Source organism: Scyliorhinus torazame, chromosome 21 (assembly GCF_047496885.1).
Source record: "Scyliorhinus torazame isolate Kashiwa2021f chromosome 21, sScyTor2.1, whole genome shotgun sequence".
NCBI lineage: Eukaryota > Metazoa > Chordata > Chondrichthyes > Carcharhiniformes > Scyliorhinidae > Scyliorhinus > Scyliorhinus torazame.
This window is the reverse complement of record NC_092727.1, coordinates 93,507,787-93,531,645: the sequence shown is the minus strand read 5'-3', so window position 1 is coordinate 93,531,645 and position 23,859 is coordinate 93,507,787. Positions and strand designations below refer to the sequence as shown.

Sequence of the window (23,859 nt, the reverse complement as noted above, 5' to 3'; positions counted from 1 at the left end):
CCTCCCAATCTGAGGAAGTTTCTTCCAGACTCCAACCACCCTCTGGGTGAAAACATTTTTCCTCCTTTTTGCCAACTATTTTGAATCTGTGCCCTCTAGTTCTTGATGCTCTCTTGAGAGGGAACAATTTCTCAGTATTCGCCCTGTCTATATCCCTCAGGATCGTGGCCTAGCACCCTCAACCTTTCCTCGTAACACTTACTCTCCATTCCAGGCAACATCCTGGTGAATCTCCTTTGTACCTTTTCCAAAGCTTCCACATCCTTACTAAAATTAGGCGACCAGAACTGCACACAGTACTCCAAATATGGCCTTACCAAGGTTTTGTACAGTTGCATCATCACCTCGGCCTCTTAAATTCAATCCCTCTGCTAATGAACGCTAGCACACCATAGGCCTTCTTCACAGCTCCATCCACTTGAGTGGCAACTTTCAAAGATCAAGAACCCTACCGTTAACCCTGTATTCCACATTCATATTTGTCCTTCCAAAATGGACAATCTCACACTTTTCAGGGTTAAACTCCATCTGCCACTTCTCAGCCCAGCTCTGCATCCTATCTATGTCTCTTTGCAGCCGATAACAGCCCTCCTCACTATCCACAACTCCACCAATCTTCGTAGCGTCTGCAAATTTGCTGACCCACCCTTCAACTCCCTCATCCAAGTCATTAATGAAAATCACACACAGCAGAGGACCCAGAACTGATCCTTGCGGTAAGCCACTGGTAACTGGGCTCCAGGCTGAATATTTGCAATCCACCACCACTCTGACTTCTATCGGTTAGCCAGTTCGTTATCCAACTGGCCAAATTTCCCACTATCCCATGCCTCCTTACTTTCTGCATAAGCTTACCATGGGGAACCTTATCAAATGCCTTACTAAAATCCATGTACACTACATCCACTGCTTTACCTTCATCCATGTGCTTGGTCACCTCCTCAAAGAATACAATAAGGCTTGTGAGGCAAGACCTACCCCTCACAAATCCGTGCTGACTATCCCTAATCAAGCAGTGTCTTTCCAGATGCTCAGAAATCCTAGCCCTCAGTACCCTTTCCATTACTTTGCCTACCACCGAAGTAAGATTAACTGGCCTGTAATTCCCAGGGTTATCCCGATTCCCTTTTTTGAACAGGGGCACGACATTCGCCACTCTCCAATCCCCTGGTACCACCCATGTTGACAGTGAGAACGAAAAGATCATTGCCAACGGCTCTGCAATTTCATCTCTTGCTTCCCATAGAATCCTTGGATATATCCCGTCAGGCCAGGGGGACTTGTCTGTCCTCAAGTTTTTCAAAATGCCCAACACGTCTTCCTTCCTAACAAGTATCTCCTCGAGCTTACCAGTCTGTTTCACACTCCTCTCCAACAATATGGCCCCTCTCATTCGTAAATACTGAAGAAAAGCACTCGTTCAAGACCTCTCCTATCTCTTCAGACTCCATACACAATCTCCTGCTACTGTCCTTGATCAGACCTACCCTCGCTCTAGTCATTCGCATATTTCTCACACATATGTGTAAAAGGCCTTGCGGTTTTCCTTGATCCTACCCGCCAAAGATTTTTCATGCCCTCTCTTAGCTCTCCTAATCCCTTCAATTCCCTCCTGGCTATCTTGTATCCCTGCAGCGCCCTGTCTGAACCTTGTTTCCTCAGCCTTACATAAGTACCCATCTTCCTCTTAACAAGACATTCAACCTCTCTTGTCAACCATGGTTCCCTCACTCGACCATCTCTTCCCTGCCTGACAGGGACATGCATATCAAGGACACGTAATATCTGTTCCTTGAACAAGTTCCACATTAGAATTGTGTCCTTCCCTGACAGCCTATGTTCCCAACTTATGCACTTCAGTTCTTGTCTGACAGCATCGTATTTACCCTTCCCCCAATTGTAAACCTTGCCCTGTTGCATGCACTTATCCCTCTCCATTACTAAAGTGAAAGTCACAGAATTGTGGTCACTATCTCCAAAATGCTCCCCCACTAACAAATCTATCACTTGTCCTGGTTCATTATCAAGTACCAAATCCAACACGGCCTCCCCTCTGGTCGGACAATCTACATGCTGTGTTAGAAAAGCATCCTGGACACACTGCACAAACACCACCCCATCCAAACTATTTGATCTAAAGAGTTTCCACTCAATATTTGGGAAGTTGAAGTCACCCATGTCTACTACCCTGTGACTTTGCACCTTTCCAAAATCTGTTTCCCAATCTGTTCCTCCACATCTCTGCTGCTATTGGGGGGCCTATAGAAAACTCCCAACAAGGTGACTGCTCCTTTCCTATTTCTGACTTCAACCCATACTACCTCAGTAGGCAGATCCTCCTCGAACTGCCTTTCTGCAGCTGTTATACTATCTCTGATTAACAATGCAACCACCCCCCCCCCCCACCTCTTTTATCACCCTCCCTAATCTTATTGAAACATGGATAACCAGGAACCTCCAACAACCATTTCTGCCCCTCTTCTATCCAAGTTTCCGTGATGGCCACCACATCTAATAATAACCCATGCAATATGATCAATGTTGGTTCAGAAGATGATGATTGCTGGAGTTACTAAGGGAAGTAGGGAGAAATTACATAGACCTGTGCCACAGTTCCCTTTGTTGCTAACTTTTGGTTGGCTCTTAAATGTTGCATCTTTACTTAATTTGCTCTGTTTGTAAAACCTTTGCTCTAGAGTCGCCAGGTATCTTTATGATACCGCCACGAAGTTCAAGTACTGACCAATAACTCAACACCAATTAGTAAGATTCATATCAAAACACTTATTATACACAGTAAATCACTACTCATGCATAAACTCTACTTTCTAGACTATTCTCTATCACTAAAAAGCCTATACTTAGATTCGTAATTGGCCCACCAGGTCAGAGGAACAAATGGCCTTTCATTTGATCTGAGTCTGCAGGATTCAAAAGCTGGTATGGAATGGTAGCTAGGAGCACCTATCTCGTAGCGTGCGTTGACTGGAGACTTACTTGGTTGATGCGGCAGCTTAGGCAGTTCACTCTCCAGGGTTGATTCGCTGCTGAGAGACCCTGCGAAGAAGACCAATTTGAACTTGGGGGCTTTACTTTATAGTCCCCAGGGGCTTCCCGCCGTTCGGGGCGGACCCTGTACCTGGTTCCAAGTGATTGGACTACGTTCCGATCACTTGGATCGATTTCTCCAATAGTGGAGTTGTTCCCTGATCGCTGGACGGTCCCTGAGTGTCCGTTGGCCTTCCTTTGTCTTGGCTCCTGCTGGCGCCGAGGAGTCTGGCTTGGCCTTATTCACCTTAAATGTTTCCATTGTACCCAGGGATCGCTCATTAGTATGCAGATGGCTGTGAGTTTCAGTGCTGTCTGGGCTTTTGCAAGTTCCAATACACAGGATTTCTGCACTTGCTAGTTTTTGCCTGTGTTGGCTGAATTTCCCTGTAGTCTTTGCGGACCTCCATTTTGAGTCGGGAAGTGGCCAACCCAGGTGGCTACACACCCTCCTTGTGATCACTAACGCGAAGCGTGAAGGATCACATAACTGCGTTGTCTTCACTTCCTGACCCAGCGAGCACTCTTTCCATGGCCTCTACACTGACCATAACTATGCAATGAAAATTTTAACTAACAATTCTAAGTGGCGCTATGTCAGACAGGGATATGCATTACAACAACAAAAAAACGGTACCTCAAACTATCTCTCATAAACTACACTCACTCAAACATTCAATCATACTAACTTCCTAACAATACAAAAATAATAGCCGCATTCACATTTTTCCTCTGGCTTGGCAGTCAAGCACAGAGGTGTACAATACTTCCGTTGTAAACGAAACACATTTCTTTATTTACAAAACATGCAACACAAATGTTCTTTATTGTAGATCACGGGGTTCGGGGTCCTGGTGATAACCGAAAATAGGGGATCTTATTCTGTATACCGGGGTGCGAGCACGGTAGACTCTCCTTCACCATTTCCTCATGTGGATAGACTGCACGATGCTGCAGAGTATCGCCAATACTAGAAGTGATTCAATTACGTATGATAGTGAATACCAGGTTATGAACGTATCACACGATGGTGTGTCGGTGACTATCTCGGGGTTAATTATGTCAGGGTGTAGTGTATGGTAGGGGTGGGAATCATTCACGGCCTGTGTGGTAGGGGTCAGGTGGTTCGCATTTGCGCGGAACCGGATACAAAGTACAATAACGACGAAAAACACGTATGACGTCTTCATTGTTGTCTTTCCTTTTCGTCCCTTCCTTTCCGTTTCTTCTCTCTTCCTGGAGCTGGAATTCTATGGATCAAGCATAGTTTCTGTTACTATCTTGGTTAATATCTCGTGCGTTAGCATGTCTGTCCTTTAGTGCCAATTTCCCTTTATAATTTGTCACCATGTGTGACTCCCGCATTTATATAAAAAAAAAAAAAAAAAATTTTTAAACTGAAAATTTGGACTAGATACACTGAAACAGTGCGAGTCGTCTCGCAGGCTGTACGATTTACCATCCAAATGTTTGAGGATGTAAATAGCATAGGGTGGCAACCTAAGGGTTGCCCGAAAACAAAACAAAACTTTTTGAACCAAGTGTGGCGAAATGAGGTGCGGATGGGCCGCGACGGGTAAGATTTGGATGGAATCCCCGGGTAGGACGGTGATCAATGCCGTATGTGCTCTACCCAAGTGTAGCTGACCAGAGGGGGGGTCCCCAGGCAGGGCAGAGACCAATGCCGTTTCTCCACTACCTGAGCAACCGGCAAGAACGGTCAAAAATGTAGTCATCGTAGGGGGTTGCTGTAAAGGTTCTACCGTCGAACCAGAAGAGCAGTTATGAACGGGGGCTGGCAAGCTCTCAGCGGTTTCTGCCGATAAGCGCGCTGACAAGTTCTCATAGGTTTCTGTCGACAAATATGGTATGTGGCCGTACAAACACCACTTAACAATAACACTAACAAACAACATTGAACAACATGCTGCAGGTTCCATCAGAAAGGACACCGTTTCTCCCAAGCGGTTCCTTTTTAAACATCATCTGGGCACCTCAGTTATCAGTTGCGAACAGGGTCGCAAAGGGGTTCTCGTTTTGGGAGTCAGACTCAAAGTCATCCTCTTCTCCCGGATGCCATACTCTGGAATGGATGAGGGTTGATAAAGCTGCATGGTGTGACTTCGGGTCCATCTCGTCGTTTCGGACGAGCCTGTATGAATTGTCCTGGTGCCAAAAAGTTGTGTCTAATTCTGTGGGGACGGAGTCGGGGTCGTCATAGTAGGGCGGTGGTCTTTGGTGGGGTTTGTTGAGGAATGTGATCAGGAAGAGATCATTCGAATCGTGTTCAGATTCGCTGGGTGTGGGTCCTGGTGCATGGGGATAGTAGGGAGGCGTGCTGTGGCTATTGTCTGTGTCACAGTCGCTGTCTCTGCTGCTGCTGTCTGTGGGTGTTCTGCGGCAGAGTCTAGAGTTCGGGGGTGGAGTCGAGGGTGAGTCCTTTGGGTGGGGTGGATGTGTTGGGGGAGGATAGGGATACGTTGGGTGTGGGCGGGGTGTGGTCTGCTGCATCGAGCATGACGTGTGCGTGGTTAGACTGTGGGCCATATGTCTTAAGCTGGTTAACATGGAACCACAGAGTCTTTCCGTTGGGGTACTTAATTTTATAGACGGAGGGGCTTACTTTGTCCGCAATAGAGTACGGACCCGAATACTTCGGTGGCAGGAATATGCTGGGGTTCTAAATGGAGAGCATGACCTGCTGTCCTACCTCAAACTCAGTCGCATGCACTGTCTTGTCGAAACAGGCCTTGCTCTGTTTCTTTCTGGTGCCTAATCTTACTGCGGCTGCTAGCTGAGACGTTTTTACATTTTTGACGAACTGTTTTACTGCGTTCTCGTGTGTGAGGGCCGTCACTTCGGGGCTGGTCAAGTCAAGTCCTAATAAAAATTCCATGCCTTTCATGGGGCGTCCGGTCATGAGTGTGTGTGGTGTATCTTGTGGATGTCGAAACAGTATTTCTCAAAAACATCAGCGCAAAAGGGAGGACTAAATCCCAAGTGGTGTTGTTTTGTTGGACCATTTTTCTGAGGGTTACTTTTAGGGTCCGATTCATTCGCTCCACGATACCACTTGACCGGGGGTGGTATGCGATGTGGAATATTTGGGTAATGCCAAATATCGTGAGGACGTTCTTCATGACACGTCCCGTAAAATGGGAACCTTGGTCGGAATCAGTGCTGCGGGGGAGTCCCCATCTCGTAAAGATGTGGTGGGTTAAAATCTTGGCTGTGGTCTTTGCCGTGTTAGTTCTGGATGGGAATGTCTCTACCCATTTCGTAAAAGTGTCTATGACGACTAATACGTACTTGTAACCATTCCTGCAAGGGGGCAATGGTCCTATAAAATCGATCTGGAGGTTAGCCAGGGGCCATTAATGGGGCGGGTGTGGCTAAGTTGAGCTTTCTTTGCGTATCTGTCCGGATTGTTTTGGGCACAGATAAGGCAATTCTCAACGTAGTGCGTCACGTCTTTTAAACTTGGCCACCAACAGAGCTGCCTGAGGTGGGCTGTAATGGGATCAATTCCCTGATGCCCATGACTGTCATGGAACAAACAAATAAGCCGATTCCTGTCCTGTTCAGGAACCACAAAGGGTGTCTTTTAGGACCACACCGTCATGTGTGGTTAGTGCGTTTTTAAATCTATCGTAAGGTGCCGTAAATTTTCCTTTCAAAATCTCCCTGAGATTGCTATCTTGCTTCTGGGCCTGCACTAAATCCTCGATATTAGTCTGCGAGACCTGAACTGCATTCACTGGGGCGCTTTCGGGGGGTGTCCAAATATATCCATGCCTGGAACTTGCTTTGGCCAGTGCGTCGGCTTTTACATTTCCAGGCGGGGAGGAACGGTGGTGACTGCGGACTTTAACCATTCCAAATGTCCTGTCCTGTGCTTTCTCTAAAATGTGGCGGAGCAATGGGGCTGAAGGGAGGGGTTGTCCATCTGTGTAAACAAATCCTCTTGCTTTCCACAGGGGTAGGAATTCTGTAAGGCTGTTGCAGACATAGAGGCTGTCTGAGTATATGTCTGCTGGGCTGGGGAAGGAATCTGGGTGATCCACAATGTACGCGATGGCCGCTAGTTCTGCCGCCTGCGCGCCTACGTGTCCTGGTAGTTTTAAGGAGATTTCTTCAAGGGCGCGTCCCTGCACATCCTCAACATAAATGCCGCCTCCCGTCATGCGCTTCCCGTCTAATATAGTGGAAGATCCATCCACATATATCCTTAAGCGTTCACACGTGTCTGTGTGCTGGGGGCTCTGGGGTGAACTACGTATCTTTCTGGGGGGTGTTTTCACAATAAAGGAGCCTGTGTTGTGGTGCCGTGAGATGATTTCACATTCGTGGGGGGTTCCTGGGTACTGAAGGTTGTCGGCTAGGAAAGTGTGGGTCTTGTTCCTTTTAACAGTGATGTCCCGTCCCTGCAAAAGAAGGGTCCATCTGGCTGTTCTAATCTGGCTTACTGTACCGTTCTTAAGTCGTCCGTCCAGTAAAGGTTGGGTGGGGGTGTGTTCCGTGACGATTGTGATGGGGTTTAGTCCGGTTATGTAGGAAAAATACTGAACCACACAGAAATCTGCGAGCAGGTGCCTTTCACAGGCCGAAAATCCCTTCTCCACAGGATCTAAAAGGCTGAAGGCGTAAGCCACGGGTCTTAACTGTTTGTGCCGTTCCTGGAGGTGCGCGGCCGAGAAGGGTACGTTCTGTGCTAGCTATCTCTATAGCATAGGGGGAAAGCGGGTCTGAAACCTGTAGTGCAATGAGGGCTCTTTTCAAAGCATCCACCGCATCCGTATGCTGCGGAAGCCATTCCCAAGGGGCTCCTTTCTTTAGGAGTTCTGAGAGGGATGCTGCCTTGGTGGCGAAACCGTCAATATGGTTTCAGCAGTAGCCAACCAGTCCTAAAAATGACCGGAGGGCTGAAACATTCTGGGGAAGGGGCAATTTTTTTTTTTTTTTTATATAAAGGTTTTATTGAAAATTTTTTCCCAAACAACAATTTTTCCCCTCTTACAAAGCAAACGCAACAATAACAATACAGAAATTTTAAACAATACACAAGTAACAAAACCCCTTTATCTTTGACCTAAACTAACCCCCCCCCCCCCCCCCTCCCCCTGGGTTGCTGCTGCTGGTCATCTGTCTTCCCTCTAACGTTCCCCTAGGTAGTCGAGAAATGGCTGCCACCGCCTGGTGAACCCTTGAGCCGATCCTCTCAGGGCAAACTTTATCTGCTCCAGTTTAATGAACCCCGCCATATCATTTACCCAGGCCTCCAGTCCGGGGGGTTTCGCCTCCTTCCACATGAGTAGGATCCTGCGCCGGGCTACTAGGGACGCAAAGGCCACAACGTCGGCCTCTTTCGCCTCCTGCACTCCCGGCTCTTCCGCAACTCAATAGAGCTAACCCCCAGCCTGGTTTGACCCGGGCCTTCACCACCCGCGAAATCACTCCCGTCACTCCCTTCCAATACCCTTCCAGTGCCGGGCATGTCCAAAACATATGTGCGTGGTTTGCCGGGCTCCCGCCACACCTCCCACATTTGTCCTCCACTCCAAAGAACCTGCTCAATCTTGCTCCCGTTATGTGTGCTCTATGTAGCACCTTAAATTGAATCAGGCTAAGCCTGGCGCATGAGGAAGAGGAATTTACCCTGCTTAGGACATCAGCCCACAAACCCTCTTCTATCTCCTCCCCTAGTTCTTCTTCCCACTTTCCTTTTAGTTCGCCCACCGACTCCTCCCCCTCTTCCCTCATCTCTCGGTAAATCTCTGACACCTTGCCCTCTCCGACCCACACCCCTGAAAGCACCCTGTCCTGTATCCCCTGTGTCGGGAGCAACGGAAATTCCCTCACCTGTTGTCTAGTAAATGCCCTCACCTGCATATATCTCAAGAAATTTCCCCGGGGCAACTTATACTTTTCCTCCAATGCTCCCAAGCTCGCAAAAGTCCCATCTATAAATAAATCTCCCACCCTCCTAATTCCCAACTGGAACCAGCTCTGAAATCCTCCATCCATTCTTCCTGGGGCGAACCTATGGTTGTTCCTGATTGGGGACCCCACCAGGGCTCCCCGCACCCCTCTCTGTCGCCTCCACTGTCCCCAGATATTCAATGTTGCCGCCACCACCGGGTTCGTGGTAAACTTTTTAGGTGAGATCGGTAGCGGCGCCGTCACCAGCGCCTCTAAACTCGTCCCTTTACAGGACTTTCTCTCCAGTCTTTCCCACGCCGCTCCCTCACCCTCCATCATCCATTTACGTATCATTGCCACATTGGCGGCCCAATAGTAATCGCCCAAGTTCGGTAGTGCCAATCCTCCTCTGTCCCTACTACGCTGAAGGAACCCCCTCCTTACTCTCGGAACTTTCCCTGCCCACACGAAGCTCGTGATGCTCCTGTCTATTTTATTAAGAAAGGTCTTAGTGATTAGTATAGGGAGACATTGAAATACAAATAAGAACCTCGGGAGGACCATCATCTTAATTGCTTGCACCCTGCCCGCCAGCGATAGAGGCTGCATGTCCCACCTCTTGAAGTCCTCCTCCATTTGTTCTACCAACCGTGTCAGATTAAGTCTGTGCAAGGTTCCCCAGCTCCTAGCGATCTGAATCCCCAGGTATCGGAAGTTTCTTTCCACTTTCCTTAGAGGCAAGCCTTCTATCTCTCTACTCTGGTCCCCTGGATGTATCACAAATAATTCACTCTTCCCCATGTTTAGCCTATACCCCGCGAAATCCCCGAACCCCCTCAAAATTCGCATAACCTCTATCATTCCCCCCGCTGGGTCCGACACGTATAACAATAGGTCATCCGCATATAACGAGACTCGGTGTTCTTCTCCCCCTCTAATCACCCCTCTCCATTTCCTGGAGTCTCTCAACGCCATGGCCAGAGGTTCAATTGCCAACGCGAACAACAATGGAGACAGCGGGCATCCCTGTCTTGTTCCCCTATATAGTCGGAAATACTCCGATCTATGTCGACCTGTAACTACGCTTGCCGTTGGAGCCCCATAAAGAAGTCTAACCCAGCTAATAAACCCGTTCCCAAACCCAAACCTCCTTAACACTTCCCATAAATACTCCCACTCCACCCTATCAAATGCCTTCTCTGCGTCCATTGCCGCCACTATCTCTGCCTCCCCCTCCACTGGGGGCATCATTATCACCCCTAATAGTCGTCGCACGTTAACATTCAGTTGTCTCCCTTTTACGAACCCTGTCTGGTCTTCGTGCACCACCCCCGGGACACAGTCCTCTATCCTCGATGCCAGTACCTTTGCCAACAATTTGGCGTCCACGTTCAACAATGAAATGGGTCTCTAGGACCCGCACTGCAACGGATCTTTATCCCTCTTCAAAATTAACGATATCGTCGCCTCCGACATCGTCGGGGGTAGAGTCCCCCCTTTCCTGGCCTCATTGAACGTCCTCACCATCAACGGGGCCAACAAGTCCACATATTTTCTGTAATACTCCACCGGGAACCCGTCTGGTCCTGGGGCCTTCCCTGCTTGCATGCTTCCCAGTCCCTTAATAACCTCGTCCACCCCAATCGGTGCCCCCAGGCCTACCACCCCCCGCTCCTCCACTTTCGGGAACCTCAATTGGTCCAGGAACTGCCGCATCCCCTCCTCTCCCTCTGGGGGTTGAGACCTATACAGTTCCTCATAGAAGGTCTTGAACACCTCATTTATCTTTCCTGCCCTTCGCACCGTGTCTCCCCTTTCGTCTCTAATTCCTCCTATCTCCCTCGCTGCTGCCCTCTTTCGCAATTGATGAGCCAACAGGCGACTCGCCTTTTCCCCATATTCATACCTCCTCCCCTGTGCCTTCCTCCACAGTACCTCCGCCTTTCTGGTGGTCAGAAGGTCAAATTCCGTCTGGAGTCATCTCCTCTCCCTGTACAATTCCTCCTCCGGGGTCTCTGCAAATTCCCTATCCACCCTTAAAATCTCCCCCAGTAATCTTTCCCTTTCCTTGGCCTCTGTTTTCCTTTTGTGGGCCCCAATGGAGATCAGCTCTCCTCTGACCACCGCTTTTAGTGCTTCCCATACCACTCCCACAGGGACCTCGCCGTCGTCATTGACCTCCAGATATCTCCCAATACACCCCCGCACTCTTGCACACACTCCCTCATCCGCCATCAGTCCCACATCTAATCGCCAGAGTGTTCTCTGCTCCCTTTCCTCTCCTAATTCCAGGTCCACCCAATGTGGGGCATGATCCGAAACCGCTATGGCTGAGTACTCAGCTTCTTCCACCCTAGAGATCAACGACCTAGGGAAGGGGCAATTTGACAATCAAGTCAATTCTTTTATGCTCGATCTCCCGTTTACCATGTGTGATAATCGTCCCCAATTACATCACTTTGTTTTCCAAAATTTGGGCCTTTTTGGGGTTTACTTCACAACCAATTTGCTATAGGAGTTCCAGGAGTTCGGACAGAAGCTCAATGTGCTCTGCCTTGGTGTCTGTCTGCAGTAATAGGTCGTCCACATACTGGACCAGACATTCGGGGCGAGAAAAGTTTGATAATCCATTTGCCAGCTGTCGGTGGAAAATGGAGGGGGAGTTGTGGAATCCTCGTGGAAGGCATGTCCACATGTACTGCTGACCTTCAAAAATGAAGGCAAATTTGTATTGGCACGCCTTTGCCAATGGAATGGACCAGAATCCGTTACTGACGTCCAAAACCGTAAAATATCGTGAGTTGAGTCCCTGTTTGAGCATGGTCTCGGGACTTGTGGCTACCGTGGGGGCTGCTGCGGGGGGTGACTTTGTTCAGTTCCCGGTAATCGATGGTCAGTCGCCATGATCCATCGGGCTTTCTCACTGGCCAAATCGGGGCATTATTAGTAGAGGCTACTGATCTAAGTACGCCCTGCTCTAATAAGCTATAGATATCTTTTGGGATTTCTCCCTCTGCCTCTTGTGGAAATCCGTATTGGTTTTGCGGTCTAGGGTCAGGTCCTGTGATTTGAACGGAACCAGTCATCCGTCCACAGTCATGTTTGTGGGTCACGAATGCTGTCCTGTGCTTCTGCAGAACTGCCCTAACCTGCTTGTCTGTGTTAATCGTGGTCGGGTCAAACCAGAAATCGCCAACTGTGCTAATCTTGTTTGCACACTCACCTACTGTGAGCATCGGGGGGGCTCTTGCGGATTTTGCCATTTTCCAGACACATTGGTTTACTGGATCAAATGAAAGGTGGTGGGAGTTCATAGAACACATTTTGGGCATTGATTTTATGTGGGGTAGATCGACTAAAACTATGGGGTGTCTTGTTGTAATATTGGCAATTTGAATGGGTACAGGGGCTGTGATGTGTCCCTGCTGTGAGTGGCCTGTGAAGCCGCTGAGGGTGATTGTGGCTGTAGTGGGCCACGTGTCTTTTTGGAACATGGTGGAGGAATTAATTGTGGTGTGAGACCCTCCTGTGTCCCATAGAAATTCGATGGGCTGTCCCCATACTTTTGCTGCAACTATTGGTCGGCCGGACCTATCCCAAAGGGTGTCGCAGACCCAGGTGGGGAAGCCCGAACACCGTCAGTCAGTTCCGTTCATGTCTGTCTGGTCTGAACGGGTGCTCACACTATGTATGGGCTCTGTCCTATTCTTATTCAGAGTGCCTGCCTGCTGGGCTCTCTGTGGCTTTCGTGGGGCATTGCACTCTCGTGCAAAGTGACCTAATTGTCCACAGTTGTAACACTCTTGTGGTTTCTGTGGGGGGCTGTTCCTGCCTTCGTTCACCCATGCGGGGTTCTGGGGCGTCTTAACTGTGTGGATATCTGCCTCTGCCTGATGTTCTTCGAGTTTCTTAATTACGGGTTTGTTTTGGACAGATTGCTCCCAGGTGCAGGACAATCTTTTTAAAACCCATTTCTCATTGTGCGCTTCCTCTGAGGGGTCATAATTCGTACAGGCTTTTTGTCCTGCCTCTCTGGCATGGGAGATAAGGGTGCGGGTCCATTTGGCCATACCGTCTTGGGACAAATTGGCGCGTTCTAAATTGCCGAAAACGGCTGTAAAATGGATCCACAGGCGTCCAGCAAACTCTGTGGGGTGTTCTGTCTTTTTCTGCCTGCACTTATTCAGGCCTTCTACTGGGTCACCTCTGTTATAGCCGATCGCGTCTAGGATCGGCGTGTGCATCTCTGCAAGGGTGCCTCCTATATTCTGTGAGTCGGGAAGGGCTGCTACGACTGAAGGGTCTACACTCAAAACTGTGAGCTTCACGTGCTCTCGCTCATCCAGGCCGTACATGGTCGCCTGCTGCTTTACTGTAGCAAAGAAGTGGTGGGGGTCTGAGGTGGGGAGGAATGGTGTGATTTTCTCGCACGCGTCCCGTAATTGGGTCACAGTTAAGAGGGTGGTATAACGAAATTCTGCGTCTCCTTCCGATGTGACTGTGCGGTGGGTAGTTACTGGGTTCATGGGTGCCTGATCTATCTGTGCTCTGGGGGGTTGGGGTGCTTTTCTCCTTTGGGGCTTTCCTTGCGCACATGTTCCCTGAACATATCTATGCGCGGTTTTATTTAACTCTTGCCAATCAGAGCGGTCTTCCTCATCTAATTTGGATCCAAAGGTGCTCTGGAACCCATTTTGCACCGAAAGCAAAGACTGCAGCTCCGCAATCTGCTTCCTGCATTTCGCATGATCTAATGAGCTTTGTCTGTGCTCCGTGGAGGCAGCATTGAGTGCTCTTAACGCTGCTTTTAAATCGCTGCCTTTGCAATGCCTCTACCTGTTTCTCTGTCTCTTCTCTTACCAGGACTGCACGTTGCGTGTCCTGATAGGCCTTCTCATATTGGGTTTGGAAGCTGCTCGGATGCGCTTGATAAGACTGGTGTGCCATCTTGGCATCATCCGCCTCTCTGTCCTTTGCTGCCAACTTCCTTCTTAATTCTATATTCTCTTTCTCGACCTCGCTAACATCGACTTTGCTCATTTGATGTGTCTCCTCTATCTCTTTGCGGAGCGTCTGAAAGACTTCCTCTGTGCCTTGCAATTGTGCCAGACAGGACATGATTGCCATCAGCTTGCGAGCTTTCCCTAAGCTTTTCTTATGGATCTCTGACAGGTTCTCCCGCCAAGTATGTCCTATACTCCCGGGTCCTGTTTCCTCATTATCACAGAATTCACTCCAAAGGGGCCCTCCTTTCCCTTTGAGATATTTCCTGATCTCTTCTTCCCAAACAGGAATCTGACCTACTCTATTGCTGGTCGCTGCGACCACGAATTCTTCAGGGTTCATGAGGCATTGCATTGCCATTTTCCTCTAAATACTCTCTTAAAATTTGGAACGAGGGGTACTAAGGCGGTGCTGTAATTACAGGTACGGCTTTCACTATTTTCCGGAATACAAACTCCCGACAGCTTTTCGCAACAAAAATCTTATCAGTTTTACTTTATAGCCCTGTTAGTTACGTGTGCATTAACACACTTCCGAATTACGAGGATTGATCAGAACTGCTTGAACACTTGTGGTTTTTTCTGTTCCCAATTGGATTTCTAATTCAAATTTTTGGGTTCTCCCGGAGTGGTCAAGCCACTTCTAAGTCGGATCCCGGTGGAGTCGCCAGTAATATGTTGCTAGCTTTTGGTTGGCTCTTAAATGTTACCCGTTGTATCTTTACTTAATTTGCTCTGTTAATATAACCTTTGCTCTAGAGTCGCCAGGTATCTTTATGATACCGCCATGAGGTTCAAGTTCAAGTACTGATCAATAACTCAACACACCAATTAGTAAGATTCAAATCAAAACACATTTATTATACACAGTAAATCACTACTCATGCATAAACTCTACTTTCTAGACTATTTCTATCATAAAAAGGCCTATACTTAGATTCGGAATTGGCCCACCTGGTCAGGGGAACAAATGGCCTTTCATTCGATCTGAGTCTGCAGGATTCAAAAGCTGGTATGGACTGGTAGCTAGGAGCGCCTATCTCGTAGCGTGCGTTGACTGGAGACTTACCTGGTTGATGCGGTAGCTTGGGCAGTTCACTCTCAAGGGTTGATTCGCTGCTGAGTGAACCCTGCGAAGAAGACCGATTTGAACTTGGGGGCTTTACTTTATAGTCCCCAAGGGCTTCCCGCCGTTCGGGGCGGACCCCGTACCTGGTTCCAAGTGATTGGACTACGTTCCGATCACTTGGATCGATTTCTCCAATAGTGGAGTTGTTCCCTGATCGCTGGACGGTCCCTGAGTGTCCGTTGGCCTTCCTTTGTCTTGGCTCCTGCTGGCGCCGAGGAGTCTGGCTTGGCCTTATTCACCTTAAATGTTTCCATTGTACCCAGGGATCGCTCGTTAGTATGCAGATGGCTGTGAGTTTCAGTGCTGTCTGGGCTTTTGCAAGTTCCAATACACAGGATTTCTGCACTTGCTAGTTTTTGCCTGTGTTGGCTGAATTTCCCTGTAGTCTTTGCGGATCTCCATTTTGAGTCGGGAAGTGGCCAACCCAGGTGGCTACACCTTTGTATATTGTGGTCGTACCAGAGGACTCCTAGATGAGGGATAAATCCAGCAATGCAAAGCAGTCATCTTAAATGTTAATTGTGGGGAAACGTTTATAGTTAATAATCTGGGGCAAAATAAGTGGCATTTCAAATGTTATTGGGTAATAAATTAAAGTCTGCACAAATTTGTTGGTAGAAAATTATCTTTGACGAATTTTATTGCGTGCTTTGATGAAGCAAAGGAGCGGGTTGATGAACGTGGCCCAGTTGATGTGCATGATGAACTTTCAGACGTGATAGAATAGACTTGTCGGCAAACCTGAAGCCCATGGGTTTCAAGAAACCGTGACATCATAAATACTAAAAAGGTTAACGGACCGAAAGCAGAGACTATTGTTGAACGGTCCTTTTTCAAATTGGATGATCTACGGTCCTTTTTCAAATTGGATGATAGTATACAATGATACTACTGCTCTTTCTGATCTTTTTTCATGATCCAGTCTTGAGTACATGCAGCATAATTTCAGACTCAAAATTTAAAAACAAGCAATGAAGCGAGGACCGGACTTGGGAGAATATAAATCAGTAAAATGGTCGACAACCGGCAGATGAAATTTAGTGCAAAGTTGTATGAAGTGGTACATTTTGTTCAGAAGGATGATGAGAGACAGTATGAACTAACTGGCACAATTTTTATGGGGATGGAGGAACAGAGGCACCTGGGAGTTATATGTATACAGATCTTTGAAGGTGGCAAGACAAGTTATGAAGGTTGTTTAAAAAAGCAAGGTGACCTGAGGAAACACAAATTTTAACAGCAAGTTGTTATGATGTGGAATGCCTGAAAAGGGAGTGTGGAAGGTGGAAGCAAATTTAATAGTAATAAAAGTGGATTGGATAAATATTTTAAGGAGCAAATGGGATTGGGACGAACAGGATAACTTTACCGAAGACTGCAAAGGCATGATGGGCTGAATGGCAGCCTCCTGTGTTGTATGATTCTATGAAATGCAGAGTAATTGTATTGCAATTTTTACACCAGTTTGATTCAGACTGCTTTAAACTCGTTTCACTTGGGGGTAAAAAGACAAGTTGTCAATGCTAGAAATCTAAAAAAGGAAATTCTGAAAATGTGGCCAGGCTTGTTGGTATGTTATAACGTACCTCTTTATCCATATTTTGATCATCTGGCCTAAACTCTTTATATGACTCACTTTCTAATATTATTTGATGCCACTTCTGGAACGTAGGACATTTTATTACATTGCTGGTGCTATATCATTGTACAACATTTAGATAATGCCTTCTCTTTTCACAAGCTGCATAGTCTGTTATTTTGCTTCCCTCGGGTTTGGTTTCCTCAGAGTGGGTCCTGGTAAAATTACATTGATCTGAAGCACTCCAAATTTCTGTCTTTCAAATGTGTATAGCTGGTAGAACCCAAATGTCAATAAAAATACTGACTGCCTGTCTTTGAACTGTGCTTTAAAAGTGAAGGGAGAGCTCTCTAACTGCATCTGCCAGATGAGCACTTTCTTGTTAATATTTGCGAGAACTGAATGTTTCTTCTCTTTTGCCAGACTGCTACCAGTAACTTTGAATTTATTAGCATATGTTTTAGGTGGGGTTTGCCATCTTATAAATTTCAGATTGTCATGTTATACATGGTACGCAGTAATCCTGCAACGTATTTCAATCTTCATACTGTCACAGATATGATGGGCCGAAATACATCCTTTCTTCTGTGCTGTATCATCCCATGTGTTCAGTCAGCAGCTTAAAATAGTAAAAGTGCTTTATGTATGTGTATATCCCATTTCAGAGTTCCCATCATGGATACGGACCTGTATGATGAATTTGGCAACTACATTGGGCCAGAATTGGATTCTGATGAGGAAGATGGCCTAGGTAGAGACGATGATGTGGATGAGGTGAGGTTACTGTTCAGGGTCTCCTTGTTATTTTCAGGCTTTGATAGCGTTACCGTTTATTTTAGGATTTATCTTGATATCCAAGTAATGTCAATTATTCTCCAGATAAACTATCTCTCTTTTTGTTTTAGAACCACTGTGTTTTAAAAAAAAATCTTAGTACATTAAAATCATCGAGCTGGATTCTCCGCCGGCAGGATGCTCCGTTTTGCCGGCAGCCCGGGGGTTTCCCGACGGCATGGGGCAGCCCCACAATGGGAAACCCCATTGATTAGCCGGCGTAACGGAGCATCCTGCCGGCGGGGTAAAACAGAAATGTGGCACAGCAGGGTGGAGAATCCAGCCCATCAAGTTTGTTGTACTTAATCCATGTCTTGCCGGTTGAACGAAATTACTGCTAAATGTTTCACCACAGTTATCATTCCTTCTCTATCTACGAACTGAGGATATATGATGTGTAATATTTAAACTAACTTTTTCATTGTGTGTGAGCAGTATAATTGATATTGATTCCTCTAAATACTCCGTATTCTGATCCTTTGCAACAGTAATTTGGGTAAAAGAGACATATTTGTGAATGTAATTTTCCCCTGACTTGCTTTAAATGGCTGTCAGAAAATGTAGTTCATTCAAACTTGTTATTGCATTGAGTGTTAAATCTAAGTATCCTTGCTTGTTTAAGCTGTTTAATTGGAGTCAAAACACCTCCCAAGTTTTACATGTATACCACCAAGGACCCTGGTGTGAGTAGTAAAATGATGTGCAGGCTGATACACAGTCTGTTGGAGGCTGGGACATGACTGCATGGCCCCCAGGAATATAATGATAACTCAGTGATGTGTGCCCATGGTGAAGAGTGGTAAGTGATGGGCCATCTGTTCTGTTCAAACTTCTGTCTAAGTCCTTTGATGCTAGTGACCTTGTCAAATACAAAGAACAAAGAAAAGTACAGCACAGGAACAGGCCCTTCGACCCTCCAAGCCTGTGCCGACCATGCTGCCCGTCTAAACTAAAATCTTCTTCACTTCTGGAGTCCTTATCCCTCTAGTCCCATCCTATACAAGTATTTGTCAAGATGCCCCTTAAACGTCACTATCGTCCCAGCTTCCACCACCTCCTCCGGCAGCGAGTTCCAGGCACCCACTACCCTCTGTAAAACTTGCCTCGTACATCTCCTCTAAACCTTGCCCCTCGCACCTTAAACCTATGCTCCCTAGTAATTGACCCCTCTACCGTGGGAAAAAAGTCTCTGACTATCCACCATGTCTATGCCCCTCATAATTTTGTAGACCTCTATCAGGTCGCCCCTCAACCTCCGTTGTTCCAGTGAGAACAAACCGAGTTTATTCAACCTCTTGTCATAGCTAATGCCCTCCATACCAGGCAACATCCTGGTAAATCTCTTCTGCACCCTCTCTAAAGCCTCCACATCCTTCTGGTGTGGTGACCAAAATTGAACACTATACTCCAAGTGTAGCTTAACTAAGGTTCTAGACAGCTGCAACATGACTTGCCAATTTTTATATTCAATGCCCTGGCCAATGAAGGCAAGCATGTCGTATGCCTTCTTGACTACCTTCTCCACCTGCATTGCCCCTTTCAGTGACCTGTGGATCTGTACATCTAGTCTCTCTGATTGTCAATACTCTTGAGGGTTCTACCATTCACTGTATATTCCCTACCTGCATTAGACCTTCCAAAATGCATTACCTCACATTTGTCCGGATTAAACTCCCATGTGCCATCTCTCCGCCCAAGCCTCCAAACGATCCAAATCCTGCTGTATCCTCTGACAGTCCTCATCGCTATCCGCAATTCCACCAACCATTGTGTCGTCCGCAAACTTACTAATCTGACCAGTTACGTTTTCCTCCAAATCATTTATATATGGTATGAACAGCAAAGGTCCCAGCACTGATCCCTGCGGAACACCACTAGTCACAGCCCTCCAATCAGAAAAGCATCCTTCCATTGCTACTCTCTGCCTTCTATGACCGAGCCAGTTCTGTATCCATCTTGCCAGCTCACCTCTGTTCCCGTGTGACTTCACCTTTTGTACCAGTCTGCCATGAGGGACCTTGTCAAAGGCCTTACTGAAGTCCATATCGACAACATCCACTGCCCTTCCTGCATCAGTCATCTTTGTACCTCCTTGAAAAACTCTTTCAAGTTAGTGAGACACAAACTCCCCTTCACAAAACCGTGCTGCATCTCGCTAATATGTCTATTTGCTTCAGAATGGGAGTAGATCCTGTCTCGAATAATTCTCTCCAGTAATTTCCCTACCACTGACGTAAGGCTCACCAGCCTGTAGTTCCCTGGATTATCCTTGCTACCCTTCTTAAACAAAGGAACAACATTGGCTGTTCTCCAGTCCTCTGGGACATCACCTGGAGACGGTGAGGATCCAAAGATTTCTGTCAAGGCCTCAGCAATTTCCTCTCTAGCCTCCTTCAGTATTCTGGGGTCGATCCCATCAGGCCCTGGGGAGTTATATACCTTAATATTTTTCAAGACGCCCAACACCACGTCTTTTTGGATCTCAATGTGACCCAGGCTATCTACACACCCTTCTCCAGTGTCAACATCTACCAATTCCTTCTCTGTGGTGAATACTGTGCAAAGTATTCATTTAGTACCTCGCCCATTTCCTCTGGCTCCACACATAGATTCCCTCCCCTGCCCTTCAGTGGGCCAACCCTTTCCCTGGCTACCCTATTGCTTTTTATATACGTGTAAAAAGCCTTGGGATTTTCCTTAACCCTATTTGCCAATGACTTTTCGTGACCCCTTTTAGTCCTCCTGACTCCTTGCTTAAGTTCCTTCCTACTTTCCTTATATTCCACGCAGGCTTCGTCTGTTCCCAGCCTTTTAGCCCTGACAAATGCCTCCTTTTTCTTTTTGACAAGACCGACAATATCTCTTGTTATCCAAGGCTCCTGAAATTTGCCGTATTTATTCTTCTCCCTCACAGGAACATGCCGGTCCTGAATTCCTTTCAACTGACATTTGAAATCCTCCCACATGTCAGATGTTGATTTACCCTCAAACACCTGCCCCCAATCTAGGTTCTTCAGTTCCCGCCTAATATTGTTATAATTAGCCTTCCCCCAATTTAGCACATTCACCCTAGGCCCACTCTTATCCTTGTCCACCAGCACTTTAAATCTTACTGAATTGTGGTCACTGTTCCCAAAATGCTCCTCTACTGAAACTTCTACCACCTGGCCGGGCTCATTCCCCAATACCAGGTCCAGTACAGCCCCTTCCGTAGTTGGACTCTCTACATATTTTTTTAAGAAGCCCTCCTGGATGCCCCGTCCAAGCCCCTAGCACTCAGTGAGTCCCAGTCAATATTGGGGAAGTTAAAGTCTCCCATCACAACAACCCTGTTGCTTTTACTCCTTTCCAAAATCTGTCTACCTATCTGCTGCTCTGGCTGTTGGGTGGCCTGTAGTAAACCCCCAACATTGTGACTGCACCCTTCTTATTCCTGATCTCTACCCATATAGCCTTGCTGCCCTCTGAGGTGTCCTCCTGCAATGTAGCTGTGATATTCTCCCTAACCAGTAGCACAACTCCTTCGCTCCTTTTACATCCTCCTCTATCCCGCCTGAAACATCTAAATTCTGGAACGTTTAGCTGCCAATCCTGTCCTTCCCTCAACCAGGTCTCTAATGGCAACAACATCATAATTCCAAGTACTAATCCAAGCTTTTACGTTCATCTGCCTTACCTGTTATACTTCTTGCATTAAACCATATGCACTTCAGGCCACCAGTCCTGCTGTTTTCAGCAACATCTCCCTGTCTGCTCTTCCTCCGAGCCATGCTGGCCCTATTCCCTAGTTCTCCCTTAATGATAATGCCAGGGCATGTGCAGACTTCTAATAAGGAAGAGTGTGAAAACACAATATGCTGACCAGGTCTAAGATTTTCAAGTTGAAATGCTGGAAAAAATATGGAGTGTGAAATCCCATCACATCCTGCATGGTGAACAATAGAGACTTGCTGCCTCTATCTCTCACACGCTCTCTCCCATGTTCGCTCGCTTTCTCTCATATTCTTGCAGACTAACCTGTCTGTGCGATTCAGTCATATTTTCAGGAAACCGGCAACCCAACCCACAATTGCCGCCTGTGGACTTTTACCTTCTCAAAGTGCCTCTTCATGGCAATGTGAATCACATGGGTCTCGTAATCAGGAAGAAATTATAATTAGTTATCCTCTCAATCCCCAACTCCTTTCTATCATGAAATTAAATAGACAATTAAGTACAACCGTTTACAAAATATGACAGTTCCTAACACCTCCCTACAATTTGTACACTAACAGTGTATCTACCGTCAGCATAGCTTCTCAGGTCATTGCTTACAGGTGTAAATATCTTGCATCTTCCCAGTAACACAACCTGGCCCCACTCTTTCCCTACCATTAATCTTTAGCAACCAAGCCACCAAGCTTCTTGGCAGACAGAATTCAGAACAGGACACATGAACCCTTTCATTCCTTCATTTTACCGGAAATAAAAGACCGTCCAAGCCATAACATCTTACAAACCTCATATTTGTAACCATACAATGGAGCAAGGAGGTATTTCGAAGTAGCAGTATCCATGTTCAGAGAATTGTTTAAAAAATGCTTTATCATGTTAGGATGACGATGACGATGACGAAGCTGGAGATCAGGATGATGATCATGTTGGAATGGAGGTGGTGTTACACGAGGATAAGAAGTATTACCCCACAGCAGAGGAGGTGTATGGGCCTGAGGTAGAGACAATTGTCCAAGAGGAAGATACTCAGCCACTTACTGGTAAGATTAAACAATCGAATTAATGCAGACTCAATGGGCTGAGCGGCCTCCTTCTGCACTGTAGGGATTCTATGAATGTGATAGGCAGGGGCTCTGGGTCATGGTCCACTAAACTCCTCTGAGTTAGACTTAATTCTAATTGTTTTACAACTGATTCTCCCCTCCCTGCTTCTTCCGTTTCTTGCTTCTCAGATTTCCAGTTCACTTTCCAAAAAAGAAAATCCTTTTCAATCTTTCATTTTGACTTTATTTTGTCAGTTTAAACATAAAGGTAAAATATTTTTCCATGAAAATTAGACATGATCTGGGTTTTTATGGCAGTTTGGTGGTGCAGTGGTTAGCACTGCTGCCTCACGGTGTTGAGGACCCGGGTTCGATCTCGGCCCCGGGTCACTGTCCATGTGTAGTTTACACATTCTCCCTGTTTCTGCGTGTGTCTCACCCCCACAACCCAAGGATGTGCAGGGTAGGTGGATTGACCACACTAAATTGCCTCTTAATTGGAAAAATTAAAAAATAATAATCTGGGTTTTTAAGTGTCTTGAAATGCATAACATTAAAATTGCATAACAAATTAGGTTGTTTAATTTGTGCTGACCATAAATCTGACTACTGTTTAACTGCAATCTAATGTTGATGCTCGCAATTCTTTGGTTAAGATTTTAATGAATCTGCAACATTCATTTCAGTAGGAAACATTTGGTGAACACTAAATGTCAATTTTTTATAAAGTGAATAGATTTTAATTTAAAATTCTGAATTCCTGACTCCTATAATTAGTTCTTGCAATTAGAAAGGATGGCGACTTCTAGGCATCTCACCTGAACTGAAATGTAATATGTGCTACAGTTCCACGATCCAGATTCACCAACCATCGTCTGAGTTTGCTGTATGTCAGTAATTGGAAAAATGCACAGACTATTTATATTCACAGATGTGCTGCAGCATTTAGCATTTGTCAGCATGTAAAATATTTTAATAAACTAGAGGCAATTTATTTTTAAACTGTTCATTCCTTAGTCTTGCAGATGAAGAATTTAGTAATAAACTGATCCACTAAATATTACATGCAACGAAAATTCCCTCCGTCTAGTACGTAAGGCAACAATACGTTTGTTTACTAACCTATTACACACATGGAAATTCTCATGTAGTTAACAAGAGGATATCGAAGGGGTAGTTTGGGAACTGAGAACTACAGGCTTAGAGGAACAAAATCGGTGAAAGATCAAACCTGCATTAAAAAATATATATATATTTTTATTCTCCTCTTTCACATTTTCTCCTACATTTACACCCATCAACAATAAACAATAATCAGCAAGATATGTCAATCCCCATAACAATAACAACGATCCCATCCGCCCACCAACCCCCAAATATCAGCCCGCATGTTTACATAAACAAATGACAAAAAGGAATCAGGGATTACCCATAGTCCCCCTTAATCTACACAGCCCCCCCCCCCCCCCCCCAACTAATGTTCGATGTTATCCAGTTCTTGAAAGTGCATAATAGATGGTGCCCATGACTTGTAGAACCCCTCCGAGCTTCCCCTCAGTTCGAACTTAACCTTCTCAAGGGTCAAGTATT

The 23,859-nt window shown here is 46.3% G+C and overlaps 1 protein-coding gene across 1 annotated transcript in view; it reads left to right on the top strand.

Moving 5' to 3' along the window:
- The window catches only part of eftud2 (elongation factor Tu GTP binding domain containing 2), a 91,147-nt gene that overhangs the window by 6,332 nt on the left and 60,956 nt on the right, over positions 1–23,859 (top strand). Inside the window, exons 2-3 of the mRNA XM_072487076.1 lie at positions 17,344–17,452; positions 22,107–22,266. Coding sequence (XP_072343177.1) covers positions 17,354–17,452; positions 22,107–22,266 — 259 coding nt within the window. The 5' untranslated portion in view covers positions 17,344–17,353. The remainder of the gene's footprint in view (positions 1–17,343; positions 17,453–22,106; positions 22,267–23,859) is intronic.